The sequence below is a fragment of the Lissotriton helveticus genome, chromosome 4_1 (genome assembly GCF_964261635.1).
Source record: "Lissotriton helveticus chromosome 4_1, aLisHel1.1, whole genome shotgun sequence".
NCBI lineage: Eukaryota > Metazoa > Chordata > Amphibia > Caudata > Salamandridae > Lissotriton > Lissotriton helveticus.
The window spans coordinates 254,659,990-254,684,066 of NC_136063.1; the positions used below are offsets into that span (position 1 = coordinate 254,659,990).

A 24,077-nucleotide genomic window follows, 5' to 3' on the forward strand; every position below is an offset into this window, starting at 1 on the left:
TTGGATTACCTTTTATATTCGCATGCATTGTGTGAAAGAAATAAAAATAGAAAACATACTTATGACAGTCACCAAAATTCTCATGGGAGCCTATATATCTCAGCAGTTATTTCATATATGGACCAAATAAGATATACGGAAAATGTGAACAGAATTATAACAAGTAAATTACCTTGCAACATGCAGAATATAAGGTACTCATATGCACACACTAAACCCAACATAAAGGGCTAGTTACTTGACATTCTCAAGGCAGCTCCATATATGTATTTATACGTTTATACTTCTATTTCTTTTGGCCGTAGTTTTGACATTGGGCAAGCAAAGAGAGAGTAAAACCCAATTTGACTCTCACTTGCCATGGTGAATGTTGCAGTAGTTGGGCTCTGCTTAAGATGGCAACCATGGTACTCCTTTTGCAAATACAATTCACGGACATTTGACTTTCATAAAACCAGGCATAGCAACATTGTGAGCTTGGCCAAAAGTTCCTTCAGTGACAGAAAATCATTCTGAGGACAATGAAAAAAACGGTTGGGGACTAGTGTAATATCCTAGAGATGGGAGCAAGTCTTTATGTGCCAAAGCAGTTTATAAATGAGACACCAACTGAACTAGCTTCATCAGACAGATCTGTATCTTTTGGTTGCACTGTCCACCCATGCTCTCTTGATAACACCAACAGCTTGTCTCGAAAGTCACTGGATTGACCATCTATCCTGGTAATCATCCATATAATCAATTATGATGCATGCCACTGGAATTATGTGATTATGGGGCATTTCCCACATGAAAATTTACATTTACTACATTTTGCCACATTGTCCATCTTCTCCTGCATAATTCAAGGATTTTAACAGAAAAATGTTTTTAACTCAAAAGTTACTAAAAAGCACTGACATGTGTTGCCAGGTATATGCATTCCAGTCCACCACCATTTTCTTGCTCCTTACAAGATATTCTGCCCTCAACAAAATCTACCTGTTGAGGCAGAAAGGCCATAAGTTCCTGACCAGTTCCACCACCATCTTTGACCTGGTGTCTCCCAGTTGATTGTTGTTTCTGACCATAAAGATGTAGTCTATAGTCAGCAGGACATATTAGCTAACTCCGTTCTTGGTCAAGTATTTCATTGTGAAGGACTCCGCAAAGAGCTCCAGACTATTAGTGTGTAACATGAACTTCTCAGAAGGCCTCTCTGCACTGGTTTTTCCCCAGCCCCTTCAGCTGGCATCTGACTCTGTAATCAGATCTGGGGCAGAACAAAAAAATGCTTGTCAATATCAGGCCTGTAGTTGATGGAGCCACCACCTGAGTTCTGTTCTTGTCTCCTCCAAGATGGGAAACAGTTGTAAGCTCCTAAGTCCACTATGAAGACATAAAGCTTTCAGCCTCTGCAGAGCCCGATAATAGAGAGGTCCTGTGAAAAGCACCTCAATAGAAGAGGAAAGGAGCCCTACTATCCTACCCAAGGACTGCAGAGAGATGTTGTCCTTCAGCAGGGACTTTTGCAATTCCCTCCTGATATTGATTGTTTTCTAGTAAGGGAGGCAAAGATTGTGTGCCCTTAAATTCATGATAAACTCCAAAAAGGTAATGGAGTGGGTCGGAATCAGTTCTGAATTCTCCATACTTAACATAAATAGTAGTCACTGGAAAAGATTGACCCTGGTCTCTACTTGAGCTCTCATGCAATCCGGCATTGGTCAGTTACAAGAATATTGTTGAGGTAAATTATCAGCCTTATGCCTTTGCCCTGAGAAACTCCACCACAGGACGTAGTACGTTGGTGACGCACCATGGGGCTGAAGAGAGTCTGAAGGGAGGAACTTTGGTCTCGAAAACCTGGGCTCAACACTAGAGCTAGATAAATCTGCAGTGTCGTTGGAAAATCGGTACTTTGAGAAACATGTTCTTCAAGACCATCCATTCTCCTAGTTAATAGAAGTCCTGTATTGATGGATTCCGTCTGTCTTTAAATCATCAAGATCATTAAGTTTCTTGTTGGTTGCTGCAGTTCGCTCAGGGGGCCTAGGACCTTTTTTGAAATTGAATTCGTCAGAGGCACCTGAAGTGGCCTTATCCACTACATCTCCATCCAAGGAGGGGTCAAGAGACTTGCCACCCTCCCTTGCAGTTAGAAGAGAACCCAGATTTGGTGTGCTTTTTAGATAGGCATTCTTCAGGCATTCAAAGGACTCTGAGCAGGGAGTGGCTTCCTCCCGCTTGAGCTTCGCCTTACCTTTTGGCTGACTTGAGGCTCCCTTCACTATCTAGGATGCGGAGGTCTCAGGAACCCGTGGAGTGACTTTCCTGAGGGCGAAGGGTAACTGGCCACTTACAGGAGCAAATGTATTCCCAGTGGTTCTTCAATGAGATCTCCCTCAGTGGGGTAAAATACCTCATACCTCCTCTTAGAAGTTGTGGAACTCTTGCTCAGCCATGGAGATTTGAGCCAGTAGAGAGCAGAGTAGTCCAAGCACTAGTAATATTACCCTCTGGCACTCTAACACCCAATATTTACTGGGCAAACTTTCCTTGAAAGTGTGAAAAGAGAGTGATCCGCATTTGAGATTCCCTATCGCAAATTGTGTCACAGTGGGAATAAGCGGGCACCAAGGGCATACAATCACAGTGTTGTCTTTAGAAAATTACAAAAATGTCAGGTGATTGATGCACACTAATCCAGCTTGCCGACAGAGAGAAAGGACTCATACCGGCTTGTAAAACAGCATCACCAATAGGTATCACATGGTGCCGTGCTCTGGGCCCGCTCTGTTGAGAGTTGTTCTCTGAGGATGCATGTAAGCTCTCTTAGTAAAAACAATGTCTCAGTGGGCAAAGTAAAAAATATTAAAGGGGGAAGAGGAAATTCACTGCATACCAAGTGAATCCTTCATAAGTTAAAGAACACTAGCGTTTGAAACAGACAGTATCGAGGTCAATATAGCAAAATAGTACATCTAAGCGTGTCAGTCAAAGCCACAGCTTAGTCATAACAATCCCTGCTACTTATCTGTTCTAAAAGCAGGAAGAAAAGAGGGAAATTTGTGGTAGAATGTTCTAATAGCCTTATAGCCCGCCTGGCCCGCTCCAGCATTAAAGGCTCGAGCCGAAGTCGAGGGTCTTTAATACCCGGTATAGCCCTGCTACGAAGGGCTATAAGGCTATTAGAACATTCTGCCACTAGAGAGCAGAATGCCAAAATGCCATCACTGTCTTCTGGAATATGTTTTTCACTGCAACACTAGGACTTGATAGTCCTAAGTGATATGAGGTCATGCATTACCATCAAGGCCTGGTGATATCAAAAGCAAGCTCAGTACTAACCTGATTAACTTGGTAGGTACTAAGTGCTAAGGAAAGGATAACTTCTAAAATAATGCAATGCCTACCTGTTGGGCATGCCTGTAGCTCAAAAGGCAAAACAACAATCTGCAAAGGAGAGATAGAAGGAGATGCGTAGTGGCATTTCTACGGGTGCCCTACCTGCTAGGTTCATTGCAGGCCTCTCTCTTTTTCTTACTGTATTTATAATTTCAGGCTTCTTCATTTCTCGATCAGGAGCATGAGTGTCTCTCTCTCAGCACTGAAAAACAAACGAAAAAACAATCTGAAGCCCTCTGCCTAGACTTCAATGTCCTAAAATACCGGGAAGCTATTAAATTCAACTAGTATTATAATGCACTTTAATGTATTCCACCAACATATTTGCACCATAACCTACTTTTCAGTCTTTGGAGCCTATTCGCAAACTGCATTATCTAGTACATTATTTAGTGCTATGAACTATAAAAGCACTGCAAATGTTCTACAAAATACTATTCACAAACCTATGTGCGGAAGTTACTCCTCTGTCTCTCCTATCTCTTTCTGTGCAGAGCTATCTACCCGACTGCAGAGTCTCCACCCATGTAGGTATACATTTTAGTAGTAAATGTAAGTGGGATGGGGGAGTGGCTGGAAAATGGAGAAAAGTACTAAAGGGAAGCAGTTTAGGGAGAATAAAAGAAAGGTTAAGTGATGGTGACTGAGGGGTTTTGGGAGGGACTTGTATCTTCCAATAACAGTAAGCGCACTGCTATTCACAGAATGCCCTTCAAAAGTTACTACAGCTAAAAAGGGATAAAAAATTGCTCAAGCTTGCGGATGCTGTAAATCCAACACTACTCTTGGCCAACCACTGGAAGTTCAACACCCTCCCATCCATGTGCCCTATCTGTTATACATTGCAGTCTTCTAAGGTTATATGCCATTGATCTCATCGGCGTAAAACCCGAATTAGGTTCCTAACATCCTGTGCAGTTTATTCACAAAGACCTTTGCCATTTTTGATGTTCAGCAGTGAGATGGGCCTATGTGAAGGTTGTTTGTCTGTTTTAAGAATCATGATTAGTGTGGCTTCCACATCAGGATTATTAAGTTGCCTTAATAAAGAAAATAGTTCCTGGGTGGGAATTTTAGAGGTAGTGATTATCGAGGTGAGGTTGGATACTTCTGAAGCTATAACGAGCTGTTTATATTTACTAATTACATCCATAGATTGGCAGCCTTTAGTTTCTTTGTTTTCTTCACCATTTTCTGTGATGTGATCTGTCCACGTACCGCTGGTACTAGGGGCGATGTAGGTGCTCTGGCCCCCTTAAAAAAACTTGAAACAGTTTAGATGGAGACCTGACAATAAATGAGCCATGCAAATGTTTTTCTTCTGCAGTGCATACCACATATTCCCTATTCCTTTAGTGAGGTGGTACTGGCCCGCACCCCCACTCTAAAAACTGTTCCATAGTATTTCCCTACATTTTCCCATTGTATTTCCCTATATTTTCTACAAAACGGTGTTTAGTTGTCTGCATAATCAATTACACCAACTGCTTACCTTTTAATTCCCTTGGGTGAACCTTCCACTACTCTGTCTTTATCACAGCGATAAAGACAGAGTAGTGGAAGGTTCACCCAAGGGAATTAAAAGGTATGGAAAAATGTCGTGGGAAACAGGTAATCTTGAACTGAGGGTGCTCTGACATCTCCTTAGCTAAGAATGTTGCATTATCAAACATGGGTCTGTGTGATCGATGCGAAAACATGTTCTAATCTGGAATGTGTTTCCTTGTCCCCTGAGTAGAACGGGACCTGCCTGACTCCTGTTATGTTATCCATAAATCTACAAATCCTAGTGCAGCCATTAAAGTATCCAGCCTATTGTTGCCGTCTTCAATGTTAGCTCCTCCTCTGGTCCTTGCCGCTTGTTATTCATGGATAGGTTAAAATCACCTCCCACCACCAGGACATCTGCTGAGACCTGTATGACTAACCTCCCTGATTTCCACAAAGTGTTCATCTGTAAACCTCGGGGAGGGTAAACGGACACGAATGCTGTTTTTTCTCTATTTCTCATCCCTAATACTGCTGCATAACATCCCATGGGATCCTCTTATGTCTGATCTATAAGGAACGGCCTTGCTTTTTCGATAAGGACTGCCACCCCTCTCAAGTATGAGGCACATCCAGCAGGTGCGGCTAGAGAATATTAGTTATCTGTTTCTACCTATACAATCTCATCGATTCCCCAAACGGGAGGCTCCTTGTTGCATCACTATATGCTTTCCATGAGTCTGCAATACCTGGAATACTCGTCCTCTCTCCTTCTGCATTCCAGTCCGTCTCATCCACTTTTGAATATCTAATCTAGACTTTGCCTTGTAACGTTTTTGTTATCCGATATCACATTATCTTGTCACATATTCACCATGACTGTCATGACTGCAATCTGTAGAACTGCAGCCAACAAGATTGTATGATGATGATACATGTTACATGCAAAACAGGCACGGATACATCAGGCATGCAGACACATCTTACTGTTGCACGATAGGAATCACCATTTGCCTCAAATGTTCCCAAACCTTTGTAACCATATCCTCCCCACCTGCCCCCCAGTTCACGGGGTGCCTGTTGCCCGAACATAGATATCATAACTAAAGGTCGGGTGTGCTATGTAGGTAGTTGCAGGTGGTACGTGATGTAGGTGAACAGTGAACAGGCCTCAAGGCCTCACTCTCATGTGCATACATACCTATTCACAGCCGGTATTACATGTACTTTTCTTATTGTCCAGGCTGTTCCTTTTTCTCAATTCTCCTTCATGTTTCATGTTTTAAACATTTGCCTCTTTATTATCTAATATGCCATACTTTTTTTCCCCTTCCCGTATTAGTCTCTCCTCCCCTCAGCTGAAATTGTGTTGCTCTTCACATCACAATCTAAAGCAACACAGATTAATGGTCCTATTGCCTTCAGAGCTGCACCAGATGAACCCAGATATCAGAGGTCTAGGAAAAGATCTCTTATATGGAAAAGAACATCTTTTGTTAATGAATCCACCAGTAAATGTATTCAAGAAAGCACATTGATCATGATCCTCTAGCTTGTTGTCTGTATTTTGATGTTACGTTTAAGCTTGTTACATTATTTCTGACCGCTTTCTTCGGGACTTGCACAGTGAATATAATCAAATGATGGACCTTTAATTAATTTCACTTTGAAGAACGAGCAGTGAAGAATACTGAGCCAAGTGCATATCACAGCAAGGTACAGATGGCAGGCATAAACACATCACATGGAATCTTGTAGCTGCACCAAAACTGAACTGAATCCAGAGCTGTAAAATCTTCATAATTCACAGTGCTGTATGAGGCATAAATTTGATGCCCAAACACATCCTTCAAATCTACTTCGGTCTAGCATTGATATGGACTAATTCATCTTAATGCCCAAAAGTAGGTGTCCAAAATGGACGGCACAGTCTGAAATGGTGTGGGGAGTAAGTTCCAATTGCACTGTCGTTTTTCAGTTTATGTAAACATGTTGAATCCAGGTATGAACATGCTGATTACCTGTGTTCTCCATCTTGGGACATGATATGTAACTGTTAATACAGACATAGTCCCCAAGCTTGGTATTGCTGATATTCTAGACCAAATTGTTCATACGTACACAATAAATTTGGCTCATACTCACCACACTTGAATTGATTGTTTACTGTGCATTTATATTTGCTGTAGTTAATATCGCCCAATGAATGCCCCCATTAGGCTCACAAAATCTTGCAGTGGAAACTGATATATCGATTGTACAATGGGATGGTGAATCATTATCGGTCCAGGAAACATACACAAATGGGGTAGTTTCAGGATTCTTGTAGGCATTCCCCTAAATAGCATTCATTGGTATACCTATTACAAAATATTTTGAACGCTGAAGAACAAGACCTTGTACAACATATGTAACCATTGTGACCATCACCAGCCCAATCATGCCACTCTAGTCACAATGTGTCACCTATAAAGCAACCCTCAACTCACTATACCAATGCGAAACTTTAGTAACACCTGCTTCACTATCTTCAAGCAATCAATCGATCAGGGAATTGTGAAGCACGCTACTCACCCATAAGGGTCTCAAGGCACTGGGTCCTCCCTTTCGTCTTTCCTCAGTGTGGATATTTAACAAGAAACAATTTTCTTGGCTTATTGATTGTTCTCTGGATGTCCCACTCTTCAAGACCTTTGCACCACAAACGCCATATATAGGACTAAGAGGGGGTTTGAGTGGATGAAACTAGATGATCCTTCACTATCTCCCCTCCCTAATCCCTTTTCCCTCTACTCATTTGGAATTTATGCTTTTGATTGGTTGTGATGCAACTGTATTATCCCAATTTGATAATAGATGTGGCCCTAGTATTGGGCTCGCTATCAACGTTTGACTAATAAAGAGTTTTCAACAAAAAGACAATTGGCAAGAGGGAGGGACGAGGTCTTTAAATGTCCAGCAATAATTTGCTGGGCAATAACCAGTGGGAAAAGTGAAGGAACTACAGCACAGGGAGCAGCATATAGTCCCATTCCCACCGCACCAAAAGAGTTTGCTTGAACACCTTTTAACCAGTTGAAGCTCTCAAACCTTCTGCAAGTTTCCTTCTGTGAGTTTCACTAAGGCATCCAAAACACATACCAGATTTCACCTTCTCCAGCAAACCCTTTAAAGTAAATTTGATGGACAATTCCACACACTTCCCACCTTCAGCCTCAGCCTTATGCAGTCTACTTTAGCTTACTGTAGTCCTTTATTGGGTTAGGATCCCCGTAGACTCTTGAAAATCATTCCATGGTTTTCCCCATGTCATGTGATGAACTTTGAAAGACTTTAGGTTTATCACTCTTTTCTAGAGATTCAAGAGAATCTGCAGGCACGACTGTTGCCAGTTCCTGAAATAGGGCATACCTACTAGACATTTAATCTGGCGTTAGAGGAAAAGGAACTGATTTGGGACACATTGACCTTTTGCACTCCTTATTACAGGGCAGAAACTAATAATTGTCGTCATAAGTTGTTTAAAGTCTGATTGAAAGCAGCTTTACTGTCAAACCTAATGAAATAGTTTTGATGTTCCTTTACCTAGGACAAGAAGTTCTAATATTACTTGTAATAATAATAAGGTTACATATAATTTAGAATCGAAAATGACAAATAGCAAGGGAGCCAAGACTCATCTACAGTGTAAAGTTGTAATGACAAAAAGAAAAGGTTTGGTTTAATCCTAACATTGCTGTCTGCCAAGAATCTATAGGAATCATGCGATTTACCCCAATCTTACCCACTGGAATAGTCCACAACTTTGTGTTAGCTAGAAAGCAGACTATACAACCCCGCAACTGTGCACCTTCCGGCCCCCATGTTTACAGGTTCACAGCCTGTAGCAACATGCATAGTCGTAGATTGTCCAGAAACATCAGGTGGTTGTTGTCAGTATGCCTGTTTGTGCCAACTCTTTCCATAGTGGAAAGTAGTCTGATCTGAAATTCATTGTCCGTCTGTCTCTGAGTGCCCACAATTGACCATCATAACAAATGCAAAGCACCAAAGTGGACAGTCGGAAGAAGGCTGATGCTCCTATTGGCAAAAAAGTGAGAAGCAGCGAGCTGGATAAGCATGCAATTGTGTATCCAGGTCTAACACCTATAAGAAATAGCCTCATTTATATTTACTTGCTGTGAACAATTGCAGGACTGAGTCTAGGGCAGATATGGCAGCACCGACCTCTGCTTGATGGCAGTCAGTATTTATGTGCTGGTATTTCATCTTTCAATGTTTTTGCTTTGTGTTTTGCACAGTGGTTAGATGGCAAAGAAATCGAACGCACTGAAAGGATTCGGGCAGTGCAGAATTACCCAGTAGTGCAAAAACAAATCAGAGAGCAAGAGCATGCCTACCAGTTGAAACGAGCCAAGCAGAAAGAAGAGGCGCAGGCAAAAGTGGAGGAGAAAGACTTGTCAAGACAGAAGGCACGCAGGCCTGGCTTCGATGGGCGCTGGTACACCGACATCAACAACACTGTGTATGTACCGCTGTATTTACAGTGCTTCTTTTATGTTCAAGGGGGATCATCGGTTTCCAATTTCTCGGTTATGTTTATAATGTATTTAGGGCCTGCAGCCTCTCTTGATTGTTTCGACTCTCTTTGCTCCCTTATATCTTTTTTTCGCTTTTTACGTTAAACCTGGGCAGCGCATGCACTGCTCTTCGATGCATGCTGTATTCAGGTATGAACTTAAAGTTCCGCTCACTCTTCGTCCATATTTTTCATTGGCTTGTGTCATTGTCCTTTGTAAACTGTGGCGTTTCATTGGTCAATAGGATTAGTAGTCCCTCCTTAGTACCGCCTTGTGTCATCTTGTAACCTCCAATAAGGACTGGCCCACTTACGTGTTTTCTTACTCAGTAGGCTTTAATTACAGCCTCTGAGCACTATTTCGATAAACGTTTTTCACCTGCCTGCTGTTGCAGGCAAAAACCACGCTCTCTTCTAAAGCTTTATTTTATTTTTTTATAGCACAGCATGCTACAGTGGCAACTGCGCCTTCGGTTTATTCACTGACCCTAACGCGGCTGCATTTTTTTTTTTCATTTATTCACTTTTTTTGTTGTTGTTTACAAGCACCTCATGCTGCGCTTTTTCGTTAATGGAGGCCTCTTCCCTTTCTTTAGACGAGCCGCGTCTAAAGAAATGTCAACAGCCACTATTTAACAACTTGACAAACAAATGCTTTTTTTGGACATCGCGCCCCGTACCGCACTTTTACTTTAATGGTGGCCACTCGTCAATGCCAATAGCTCAAACGCTCGTAAATGCGAGACCTATTGCATTGCAAATGCTTGTGTCTATTATCTCCGCTTCACGCCCTAGGGAGACTCAAACTGCTATTCTTAACTTGCTTAAAACTCAAAACTCTTACTCTTTTTATCTTTTCTGTGTTGTCTATTACTTCTTTTTTTAATTTGTCATCAAGTCTCTTTTATTGTGTGCAAAATTGTGTTGTAAATACCAAATAAATTAAGAAATTCATATCTTGCTTTGAGTATGTTAGATCGTTGTCATTTTGTTCTTGTTTTATTCAGATAAATATTGTCTATATTTCTAAACTGGTGTGGAGTACTATTGTGTTCTTTTCACTGTGTAACTGTGCGTGTGTGTGCATAAATACTTTACACATTGCCTCTTTAGTTGAGCCTGACTGCTCGGTGACAAGCTAACTGAGGGTGGGCACAGGCAAACTCTTAGTATGTACTATACTTATCCTTAGTAGAGTGGTGGTTCCTGCTTACAGAGGGTGCATACTGACAACCAGAAATACAATTTCTAACAAATTGTTTGGGTTTTATTTTATTTTATGTATGTTAAATTATTTTTAGAGAACACTGTGCTGACAGAAGAGAAAATAATCAGATAAATGCAGAAGGACGCATTGAGGAATTAAAGCAAGAAGCAGATGAAACTGAAGAAGACCAAAAGTTCTGGCAGGAGCCTTCACTCTACACTCCTGAATCTAGATTAGAAACTCACAGATACATGGAGGAGAAACGCAAAGCTAAAGACAAGCTAAGGTAAAATATACCCACAAGTCAAATGATGAATGTAATGGTACTTCTGAATTTAATACATCGGTCTTAATTTAGTGCAGACTAATTCTTGTTAATAATGGATTAGGACTATACTACTCATTCTTAATTGTGTAATTAAATTAGTTTCTAACTAAAGGAGAACTATTGTAGACTAAGCATTTTTAATGGTCTCTCCTTGTGTTGGAAGTTAGAGAAAATTGGTCACTTTTTAACAGTGCTTTAGATTCCTACTGAGAGTGTTCTCAAACGGCAATCCTATTTTTTCAGTGTGTCACAAATTCTGTTTTGTATGCCGATTTCTCATTTAAGCAACCAGAAATTCTACTATTTCTGCAGATTTTCTAAAACCATTATCTATGGTATGTTAGGTTTTTGGCATGTGCGGTGCGCCCAAACTGCCATTAGTTTGGCCTCCTGGTGGTGCTGCTATTGTGGGGTGCTTTACCATATGATTCTTGGGTAACCATCGCAGACCAGAATCTGAATCATCATATAATTTATTATAGTCTGACTCCAGCTGGGTGGCAACGTCCTGGTGAATGAACGGTGTGTTTGTGAATTTTGGTGTTGGAGAGGTCCGGTGGAGGACTTTTGTTACCAGTTCATGGTAACACCCCATTTGCATTGAGATTAGAGGTAATATAAGTCTGGTAATCTACCTATGTCTCAATTTTGATTGTTTTTATTGTCACAATCTAACACAGGATTATCAAATCTCATGATTTACACCAAATCAAACAAAGGCACTTCCATGAGTAAAGTTCGACTTTTATGACAAGTTTTGTGTAATTTCATTAAACTGTTGTCTCTGCAGGGGACAGCAAAGAATCCTACTTGAGTTAAAATGGAAAATTTCACTTTTTTGACCCCCCTCTTTATTTTCAGCCACCGTTGTCAGATCTCAATAAAATATGCCAAGACTAGCCCAAGTAGGATGAACTTATTTTGTTTAAAGTTCCATGCGTGTTCATTAAACGATGCCAAAGGTATTAAAACAAAAATCGTTTTTTCAGTGGAAACTCTTATGTAACATAACTACACACTCTCTATTTCACTATGTCTAGCAATACATGTATACATGAATGAATGAATGAAGACATTTATATAGCACACAGCTACTCAACAACAGTGTCTCGGCCCTCAGACAAGCCTTCCTGCCAACCAAACTGACATCCCCTGTCGCTAATGCTGTGAAATGATGCTAAAGGGTAGGCGATCATTGACAGAATAACCATGTTTTAAGCAATTTCCTAAATGTGGCTAACTCTGTCACAGATCTCAATGACATAGTGCTCCTAAGAACGTGAAAGAGATGCCGCCCGTTCGGCCACAAATATTCTGGGAACAGAAGCCAGGTTCAGGGAGGTGGATTTCAGGGTTCTGGGTGGCACGTATTGGGCTACTCTCCTGCTGAAGTAGCCCGCGCCACTCCCATGAAAGGCCTTGAAGAATAGCACCAAAGATTTAACCTGATCCTCTTTCTTACTGGGAGCCAGTGAAGAACTTTGCAATGTGGAGAAATATGGGTCTTTGGCTTCAGCATAAGAACTGCTCTGGCGGCTGCGTTTTGGGCCACCTGCAGGTGCCTAAGCAGGTATTCAGGAAAGGCCAAGAAACAGGACATTGACATAGACTAGTCTGGAAGTAACCAGTGGCTGGACACCGGTCTTCCTACAGTCCAAGGGCAAGAGTGGGAGAAATGTTCTCAGCATCCACAAGAGGCCAAAGTAGGTTCCCACTAGCGATTGGATTTGGGATCTCATAGATAGAGTATCGTCTATCATAATGCTCAGGTTTTTTACCGGAGAGTGGAGGTGACATGTCTTCTGGCCACCAGTGTCTCCATTTATCCGGAGGAGTGCCCCAAAAATTATTTCTGACTTCTTCGGTTTACATTTCAGTTGGTTGGTCCTTAACCACGCAAACACATTAGAGACGCAGATTCTGATCTTCTCCCCCTCAAACAGGTGAACAGGAACTGCGTATTGTCGGCATATGAGATATTTGTAGCACCGTACGCTTGAGCCAGTGATGCAAGAGGGGACATATACAAATGAAGTAGCGTGGGGCTCTAAGTGTTAAGCAATGCAACAGTTGATGTTGTTGCACCCAGGATATTGTGCTGCATAGCTAAATACTTATAAGGTCCCAAAGGCGAGACCTATTGGCTATGCCAATGCTTGTTAAATATGTGGCCTGTCTGTGCTGCGTTGGATGTGTGCAGTGTTGTGCCTAATGCTTGCTCCTGAGGTTATGCATGTGATGTGCAGTGGGTAATGCGTATATGCTACTGTGCTGGGCATGTGTGTGATTAGCATGGCCATTTATGCAGTGCTCTCCACAAACTTCATTTTCTGTTGCCGAATTTGTAATAACTGTATTTATCACCCACGCAATGCATTCATTTTAAAACTCTGAGAAGGATGAAAGGCTGCGCTGGCCTCGTGTTATCGGAACCTTTGTGCTGGATGTCACACACACAGTGCCTCGCAGCAGATGCTCAACCCACTGAGCTGCATCACCAGCTTATAAGCACTGTGCAGAAGAGAGAGGCTCTTCTTGAGCCAACTTTTATGTAGGACTACAAAATCAATGGTCGAAAATATAACCACACATCTTTTGAAAAGTATGCTGAGCCTCAAACTGATAGGCGCGTTCCAAACTGCCCCAATGTTTACAGCTAAAAGAGCGCACTCACTAAATAAAAGGAAAGGTCGAAGATGGATGGGAAGAGAAAGAAAGAAGAAAAAGGCCAGAGGAATAACGATGCGTGGTGAAAAAGAGATCGAGAAAGGTGATAAGTGAGAAACAGAAAAAAGTTAGACGAAGTTAAGGAGAGTAACAGATAGGGAGAATGCAATTAGAAGAGATAAAGGAGGAAAGACGAAGAGTGAAATAGAAAGGATAGAAGTAGTGGAGAGAGGTGAAGATTTGGATGGGAATGAAGAACAAGCCCGTAATGGGGCGTTGCGTGAGGTGGTTGTGGCCGGAGGTCTGCATGCATCCTGTTTTCCATCGGGTATAAAAAGAACGGCCTCAATAATGAAAAACAGAAGTTAAATTTGTGTGAAAGCAACAGTAGCCCTTTTAATAGACTAACCAAAGAAAGATGAAAAGACGGCCCACTTCCTGTCACTGCCCTCGCTTTATAGTTTGTAAGCTGCTCACCTAGGAAGTGATAACCTCCCCTTCCCTCACACCCTTCAGTTCCTGCCTTTGCCGCTGCTTCTGCATGATTCCAGACTTTAAACTCACGGATGCAGCTTGCTTGACCTGTGTTTGCAGATGGGGACAGTGAGCAGCATAAGCACATGACCCTTCTCCTAAAAGCGTCTCTTACACTGCAAGAGGGCCTGGCAATGCTTTCCATCTAATGTACGTACACGAGTGATTTGCTCAAAGTCGGATCACTACACAAGTTTACACCAATGTTCACTACAGAATGGTGCACAGTATTGACTTACCATAGCGGTGCACAACCTGAAGCTTCAGACCCCCGGACAGACTGACCTTATACATAGAGATGTAAAAGAAGACACATGAGAGACAGCAACATGGAGCAGGAGGGGGAAAGAAGGACAGGAGGGACACAGCTAGGAAACATGCACACACTCCTGGATTGCTTGAGCATTCGCGAGAGTTACAGCTATAGCGATGTTAAACATAAAAGCGGGCGCCTCGATCAAACATAAAGCGCAGTGCCAGTCTATATAAAAGTTATGGGCATGGCAGTTTATAAAGCGGGCGCCATGGTGATAAAAAAATAAAAATAAACATGAAAGAGGGCGCCATGCTATAACATGAAGCATGGTGTTCATGTATAAAAAAAGTTATGCGCGCAGTGCCTGCATTAATAGGAAATACAACAAGCAAAGAGAAAACAAGTAGGCACGATGAGCGAAGAACATAAGGGTAAGTGGCAAAGCATAGTGTGGAGCAGAGGGACTGGGCACAAGAGAGAATAACATGAGGATAAGTGGCAGAGAGAGTGCAAGGCTGTGGGGCAGAGAGATAGGTATAGCTAGGAAAAGTGGCAGGAGAGTGCGTTACCGAGAGTAGAAAGCAAGATGCAGCAATAATATAAGTAGGAGTGCAGTGTGTGAGGTAAAGTAAACAAGCTCTTGGCATTGCTGTGGCGGGAGGGGTGGGTGGGGGAGCGGCAGCCTTTGAAGTCTGCTGCGAGGCACAGACAAATGGTGGTGCGCAATGTGCACGCGGGGGCGGGCGGGGGAACGGCAGCGTTTGAAGTCTGATGCGAGGCACAGACAAATGGTGGTGTGACATGGCTGGCGATGGCATGCAGGTGCATAGCTCACATGAACTGTATGCGATCTGCAAGTTTGGTAGAGTTTTTGAACTGCCTACTGTAATCCCGCCTATCTATCCCTGTGGGATATAATAGTCGAGACCTAAGAGTTTTTGAACTGCCTACTATAATCTCGCCTATCTATCCCTGCGGGATATAATAGTCGAGACCTAAAAAGGAATAGAGACATTTTAGAATAGAGCCGCCAATACAGAGTGCCTGCATCCTGTCCAGGAGCATATTATGGGGAATCAATCAATCAATCAATCAGTGGATTTGTAAAGCACACTACTTACCCGCTAGGGTCTAAAGGCGCTGGGGGGGGAGGTGCTGCTGCTAGTGGTCGAAGAGCCAGGTCTTGAGCAGTCTCCTGAATGGTATCAAAGGCTGCTGACAGATCTAATATCAATATATACACTTATAGATACATGTAGATCTATCTATATCTTTCTCTCTAAATATATATGTACACATTTATACATAAATATGTTATATGTAATTTGTGCATATTAAGGGATGTTATAGTTCGGTTCAGATTTTACACACACAAACCCATAGAATTTCAGCAGTTATAGTTGTAATTATCTCAAGTAACTATAACTTGTCCCCTATGGTAGCTATAATTTGCACCCCCACCAAGCACAGTTTTCTCATCAATAATTTCTCTGAAAATGTCGCAGTTATATTACCAATTATATCATAGAAGATGTCATGAGTGATGAAATATGTGGGGTAATTAGCAGTGCATGGCAAGGGTACGAGGTTTAGTTACTTGATAATTATACTTTCTAAAATTCTATGGTTTTGTGTGAGTGTAAAATCTGAACCTGTACTCTGTTTTTGTCAGTGAATTTCTATGCTTCTTTAGTTTTTGTTTCCTAACTATAACGTCCCTGTAACCTTTAATTTCAGTGAATTTCTACTGTTTTAATGCTATTTTCTAACTATAATGTCCCTGTAACCTGGGTGTGTAAGTGGTGGTGTGGGTGTGTAAATGGGTGTGTGGTGGGTGTGAGTGTGTCTGTGACTGTGTGTGGGAGTGCTTATTTGGGTGTGAGAGTAGGTGTGTGAGGGGCTGCATGGGTATGTGAGTGGTGTTGTGGGTCTGAGAGTGGCTTTGTGAGTGTCTGTGTTGTTGTATAAGTGAGTGTGGAAGTGAGTGGGTGTGTGGGTCAGTGAGTTGGTGTGTGAGTGGTTTTGTGGGTCTGTGAGTGGGTGTTTGAGTGGCTATGTGGGTCAGTGAGTGCATGTGTGAGTGTAAGTGATTGTGTGAGTGGGTGTGTGAGTGTTGTGTGGGTCTGTGAGTGGGTGTGTGAGGGGTTTTGTGGCTGTATGAGTGGCGTTATGGGTGTTTGAGCATGTGTGAGTGGTTGTGTAAGTGTTTGTGTGAGGGCTGTGTGGGTCCCTCAGTGGTTTTGTTGGTCTTTGAGTGGGTGGGTGAGTGGCTGAATAGGTGTGTGAGTGGGAGTGTGAATGGTTGTGTGGATGTCTAAGTGGTGTGTGTGTAGGTGTGTGGGTCTGTGAGTGGCTGTTGTGGATCTATCTAGGACCCTAATTAGATATCCCCGATTCATGCCCGTATGTGGTTATAATAAAACATATCCTTATAAAGGCATAGGAATCATGCCCATATCTAGTCATAGCCCATGCAGTCCAAATACGGCAAGGCTACTCCCATAGACTCCTAGAAAGCACAACGTGTTCTTTAAACAAACCAAGCCTCCAGCAGCCCGGGAATTCCCCCTGCTTTTGTTTTGTTTTGTTTTGATTTGCACAAGAACTCCTGGAGTCCAGAAAAAACTGTTAGTTCTTGGTGACGTCTTATGTCCAACCTTACGTCAAACACGGCACCTTTCAGGTATAAATATACCAACGTTGCCTTAAGCAAAGACACAGTGGTTTGGAGCAGAGCGGCTATCTACTTGCCCGACGCCCAGCTGATGCGAGAGCCAAAGGAAGCCGACCCTCCCTTGACGCACTGAGAGAGACGCTGTCTTTTCTCTTGCCGAGAAATTCAGCTCCGGTGTTTCCAGTCACCCTTGCGGGTTGCTGGGAGATCGAGTCCTGAGAGAGAGATACAAGATCTCCTACATTCTAGAACCAAGGTACGGAGCTGACTAAACCCTTAAGAGAATTCTTGATTCAGATTCTTGGCAAAAAACCAACTTAACTTAAACTGCAACTTACTTCTTCCCACGTATTAGGCTTAGGTCAGGTACACCGGGGTAGGCGTATCTTAGAAGCACCAGTTGAGTACGTTAGTCAATGTTTTTATGTATGTATATATTTTAACCGTTTTAAAGTATCATATGGCTAAGAAACCATATCAATGCTTTTACAGTATTATTTCATAATACTCCTTTTACTGTACGCACTTTACTTTATGATAAGTATTGCAATTGTGGCAATTCATTTCTCTTGCATGAGAAAGAAGACTGCTCAATAAATAACACCTTTTATTGAAAACGCCCGTCTCTCTATTTCTCTGCACTCTGGTGAAACTAAGTATGCACGATTGACTGAGTTAAATAGTTGTCTATTGTTTTCACACGACTCTAGAGATACACTCTTTATTCTGAGGGAGCAAAGTTGTCATGTTTATGCGGTTGTCAGAAGCTAATCCCTTCTTGTCTAAATCAGGAGAGTTAATTCTTTCCTGAACATTCGAGAAAGTTTCTAGTGACCTCTGAGCTAACTGGCAAAACTAATTAAGTCTAATATAGTCAGTAGAGACCTAGATGACCTCAATCCTTCGTCTACACTGCTGTTTATATTATTCCAATGCGCAGAGCCTATTGGGAATATAGGAACTACACTACATGGCTGTATATGTTTTTTAAATTGGGGTCTAGATCCTTGAATCCACTCGATTCCGGGTGAATCATCTGAGCTAAGAAAACATTTACCGACAATTTCTTGCCCATGAGGGATCTCTCACAGACCCCTCTATCAGTACCAAGTGGTCATGGTACGTCTTATCACTTTTAAATGTTATTCGCCCCGCTGGGAACGGAGTCCCGATGGACAAAATGGTGGCCACAACATTCCTCTCCGGTTTTGTCCACCCAATCCCAACATTACTGTTGGTGTGCGGATCTGAGTCGGATCTGCGTCTCAAGATATACATAAACCTTTTTACTTTAATAACTCCAAAACTACTGAACAGATTTACATCAAATTGCAAAACTCACTCTTTCTGGACTAAGATCTAGCTTTCTGCCAGTTTGGTGAAATTAAGTTCAGTAGTTAGGGGTGTAGTCTTGTTTAAAATCCCTATGGGAAATTGCATGGGGAAAACACACTTAAGACCTAACTCGTCCTGGTCCCTGTTTGAAGGATCACCCCAAAACCTTCCAGACAGCAGCTGCAGTGACTGGCAAACTAGTTTTGAAGATTTTGTGTGGATTCGTCAAATGGGATCAAAGTTATTAGCAAAACTAAGAGGCATTTTTCTATGGAAAGTAAGTCCTAACTTTAACTACTTACTGGCGACCGCCACCACATAATGGCGGTTGCCAATGCGTTGTTAGTTAGGTCGGAGTTTTCATAGGAAGAGCCATATGAAGTAAACTTTCCAAACTCAAATCCATCCACCTTGGCTCCTTCATGGAAAGTTTCATGTTGATTCTTCAAGTGGGGGGGCCGAGAAAATGATGGGTGCCAAAAGTGCGATATCCCACGTTAATTACCATATGAAACTTTGCTCCCTGATACAGAAATAAATATAAGATGGCAGAAAATTAGCACCTTTCTCAGAAAGAATGCTTCTTGTGACATGATGTACATCAGCCGTTTTCGAGAAATTAGCATTTAATGAAGGGCTTAGGTTGGCCATTAAGGGGTTAAAATACTATATATACACGTAGACTGTTGGTGCCTAGATATGCTCTGATTGCCAAATTAAGTGTACTGGTCCTGATTAGTTGGCCACAACATGATCAAAATGGTGTGACAGCCACTAGAGGACTGCGGGACATGTTCCCTGTAAATCAGTTAAAAAACATTTAAGGGGGCAAAGTGATCACACCCTGACCCCCAGGGGCTTCTGGGGGAAGTCCGTCCCTGCCCCCGATTGGTTGGCCACAACACGGAAACATGTTGTGACAGACATTACAGGATTCTGGGACATGGTCCTCTTTGAAATGCAATGTTGTGAATGCCAGGTTTTAAGAGTCATAAAAGGAGCATAGTTAAATAGTGATAATTGATTTTTGTCAAAATATAATGTTATACTAGTTTTATACATTTTTGTGAGTTCTCTGTGATTTTATCTAGTGAAAAATTCTGAAGGTACTACTGAAGCTAAATTGAGGACACGTTTTCCATACGATCACACTATCTTTCTCAGCTATGTCAGTATAAAGTAAAAACTTTCTTAGCTGGCATATCAAGAATTTTCACTTCTATTAACGACATGAAGCTGAGTATTATGCTTCTTTTTCTTTTACTGAAATCAACAGCAGCCAATGAAAACCAGTATACAAACAACAGCTTTATCTCTTATGACCCATTAGCATTACATTCACAGGCCAATCCACCAATCACCCCATATCCAGCCAACCAAATTGTAGTGACAATATTTTGTTGCCGCTTTCTTCGTGAGCCCTCAAATTGTGACGTAACTAAATCTGCAGTATTCCAAATTCTGACTAGGCCTTCATACGTACATTTTGTTTGTAGCCTATTCCTGGTTATAAACGTTCCATATATTAGTCCCAGTTTCATTCCAGCTTCTATTCTGTCCCTGAAATAGAAGCTTGAGAAGTCTCCTTCGACTCCTTTTATTACATCCAATCAGAGAAATTGCACTGAGATGCAACTATTAATACAAGTTATAGTCATAGGAGAAGCGTGGCTCAGTGGTTAGAGGCGGCAGACCCGGAAGCTGAGATCGGCCGTGGACCAGGGTTCGATTCCCCGCCTCGGCGGGTCTCGGGCTCAAAAATTCCACAGACTTGACAATTCTCGCTCTGGTGCCTACTCGACTCACGAGGTCACACTCTGTGACTCTGGGCAATAGCTTGCTTAATCTCCACTCCGGCCCCTCGCGGCGGGATGCCTGGCTTTCACCTTGTGGATACCCTGCCGGGGTATCTCACAGGGGAATACCAGGACGGGTTCCCTAAGCAAGCGCCTTGATGCCTTCGGGTGATACGTGCGGTATATAAGTCGCAATACATACAACAATAATAACTTGAGTGGGTAACTTTTTCAATGTTGAAATAAAAGACCAATCAAAGGTCCTCATAATAACCTCCAGTCTAAAACCTAGAAAATAAGCCTTTGAGGACATAGCTCTCCAAGCTGAATGCTCCCCAGATTTACTGATATTGGTTCCTGTTTCAGATATAAGCCATTTTATCCACCTGAAAACAGTAGCCAAAATCAATGGTTTGTGCGGTATTGTAAAGCAATGAGCAACTGGCCCTTAAAGTCTGATCTAAATTCTCTGGAGTAATTCTTTTATGCTTTCAAACATTGCACTGCACACAACTTAGGATTGTCAGGGAAAGCAGTGTACGATATACATCTAGAGTGTGTTTTAGTATGTCTGGGTCTATGGAAAGAGATCCCCTCTTGGAACGAATACTCTACCTGTTAAATTCAAGGACTGCATATCAGACACTTATCTGCACGAAATCAGGCATAATAACATAACTGTTTCCTTAATATGCCCAAGTTGTTTAGCCATCAATTCAGAAACTTCAACACTACATTAACATCCCACAAAGTGGAATATTTTGGTTTGGGAGGATTAGACAGACTGATCACTCTTATCAAGTTACACACCAATGGGTGTTTATCAGTGGGTTTTTCCATTAGAGAATATCATGCTGATATAGCAGATCCAAAATGATTTGCTGACATGTAAGCCAAGCAAACTGAGATCAGAAAATGCATTTCCAAGTGCATTTCTTCTTCTAAACACTCTCATATCTTCCTGGAAACTGAATATCTGCAATAGGTATCACTAGACCTATCTTGATTGAAGTAGAAGGTAACGATTTGTGAAATTCCTGGCACCTTCCAATGCTTCCCAAGCACCTCCAGCTTGTAAGCCTTAGTTGGCCTGTCATTATCAAGTCATGCAATTGTGCCCCAGAAATCTGCTGAATCTCTAAAAATGTAGGCAGCGTGAACAGCAGGTACAAGGACAAAGTTGTTAGACCTGGCATTTCTTGCCATGATTACCCCTGACTTTTTGCCTCTACCTCCTCTATTTTTTATGCTGTGATGGATTTTGTTTTACTGGCTTAGATGCTTTGGGCTCTTTGCCACTGCTGATCAGTGTCAAAGTGCAAATGCTCCCTGTGTAAAGTGTAATGGTAATTGGTTGTCCCTGATTGGTACGTTTGCCTTACTAGTAAAGTCCCTAGTAAAGTGCACTATGTGTGCCAGGGCAGGTAATGCAAATGCTACTAGTGGGCCTGCGCACTAATTGTGCCACCCACACAAGTAGCCCTAAAGAGAGAACTAAGGCCTGCCACTGCAGTGCCTGCGCTCAGTTTCTGAAACTGCCATGTTGTCCTGACAAGTGCACCCTGCCAGGCCTTACCCTTCCCTTTTTATGCACATCAGACCCCCTATGGTAGGTCCAAGTGCAGTGTATGTGAAAGGTAGGACATGTACTACGGTGTGTACCATGTCCTGACAGTGAAATACTCTCCATTTCGTTTTTTCACTGTTGCAAGGCCATCTTACCCATAGGACAGAAAGGGGAAGGCTGTGTAATATGTTTCCAGACTATCTTCCCATAGGCTTAAGATGGACAGGTGAAGTTTAGTGTGCCTGAACTCACAATTTAATAACACATCTTTTTGTGAAGGGGGTTCTTGAATTGTGTGTTTAGAAACCACTCTTTTAGTAGTGGCAGTTGTTTTGAATTCTAACAAGGCTGTGTGTCTCTGCCTGGTTCTGGATTGACTGTCTGAATTTGAATGTGCTAGGGTCTGAGGAATGTCTTGACCCAGGGGAGGAGGTGAGACAGCAACAGGCTGACCTGCATCTGGAGGGGTAGGAGTAGCCCCTGGAGGTGAAGAGGCCTGGGCTGCTGCCATAAAACAATGGCTCCATCTCCTGCTGAGTGATTAAGGATCCAGACCCCCACTATCAAAGGAAGAAGGTGTCACTGGTAGGGAGATACCCAGAACTGGTTTACTCAGGGGTCAGTGCCCCACTGAACACAAATACTTCAAAGACATTTAGGGGTATAACTATGAGAGCTGAAACCCCTGAACTTTGGAATGGAACTGATCAAGACTGAAAAGGAATTAAACTGATCAAGACTGAAAGGGATTGAAACTACTTCGTGGTCAAGAGGAACCTCTGCCAAGGAAGGAACAGCTGAAGAGACTGCTGTGTGTTCTGGGGCTGGCCTGCAGTTTGCTGATGTGACCAAGGAGAGGCTAAGGGACTTTGCTGTGTGCTGTGTCCCCCTGCTTGAAAGGACTTTGTTGTGTGCTGTGTCCTGAATATAAAAGTTTCCAAGTGAGTCTCAGCGACGCTGTGTGCGTGTGCTTTGTGCAGCCTGAGACCTTCGTGAGGATTGCCCTGTGATCGTTTGCACCCAGAGTCCAAGTGAGTCTCAGCGACGCTGTGTGTGTGCTTTGTGCAGCCTGGGACCTTCATGAGGTTTGCCCTGTGATCATGTGCACCCGGAGCTCAAGTGATTCTCAGCGACGCTGTGTGCGTGTGCTCTGTTGCAGCCTGAGACCTTTGTGAGAAATTGCCCTGTGACGGCGTGTCCCGTAGCAGTCGTGTTCTCTGAGTTGATCGACAGCGTGACCAGAAGTGCTGCGATCGTCAGTGCCATCGGCCCGGACCGGCATCCCCACAGGAGCTGTGAGGATTCACCTCTGACGGCCTTTGCCTGCCTTTGCCAAGGGAAGACCTTGAACTTCCACTGCCCAAGATCAAACAAGTCACATCGGAGGCCCAAGCCGCGAGGAGAGGAGAATGAGTTCGTACCCCCCAGGTAACGCTCAGCTAGCGCGCGTGTGTCGTGCCTGGAGCGGGGTGCCGGCTACTAGAGAAACGCTCTCGGCCTTTCCCATCTTTGCAGCGCAAGCCTCTGCTCAAGTTTGTATCACGGCCCGTACTTGCCAAGGAGTGGCAGTACCGGGGCCGTAGTGTGGAGCTGCACTTTGTTTTCCACCGTGCCCGTGTTGGGGGCATATTTTGGCAGTAGCTGACCGCGGGTCAGTAAGAGTGGCATAGAGACCGTCCAGAGCACCGGGATCGGTGCCGGAGTACATTATTCTTGGTGTTAGAAATGGGATTTATGGTTGGCTAGGGCTTGCGCCTAAGCCAGGCAGAAACCACCACTCTAGTCAGGGCAAGGGAGTTACACGCTGAAGATAACCCCTGCTCACCCCCTTGGTAGCTTGGCACGAGCAGTCAGGCTTATCCCAGAGGCAATGTGCAAAGCGTTAGCGCAACACACTAGACACATCACAAAAGGAACTCCACACAAGGTTATACATAAAAGTAGCCTTTGTATTATCCAAATCACATTAGAATAGTAAACACACAATATACACTGTGCCAACTGGCATTAGGCAATATTTACAGGGGATTATATACACATGACGGGGACAATTGGGCCACTGTCAGAACCATCACAAAACAAAAATAGTGAATGTAGAACACAACCAATAATTATTGGCAAAACACTGTACTCAGCATTATATCCTGCAACATAAATCATATTATGCAATCAGTATCACAATAGGCGTAAAACACATTCTGCGCCAACCTCATAAGCCTAAACACATTAGGCAATAATTTCCTCACAAGCATAAACACA

The 24,077-nt window shown here is 42.8% G+C and overlaps 1 protein-coding gene across 1 annotated transcript in view; it reads left to right on the forward strand.

The window, feature by feature from the left end:
- The window catches only part of DNAAF11 (dynein axonemal assembly factor 11), a 200,030-nt gene that overhangs the window by 82,777 nt on the left and 93,176 nt on the right, over window positions 1–24,077 (forward strand). The window contains exons 5-6 of the mRNA XM_078686746.1: window positions 9,177–9,400; window positions 10,756–10,947. Coding sequence (XP_078542872.1) covers window positions 9,177–9,400; window positions 10,756–10,947 — 416 coding nt within the window. The remainder of the gene's footprint in view (window positions 1–9,176; window positions 9,401–10,755; window positions 10,948–24,077) is intronic.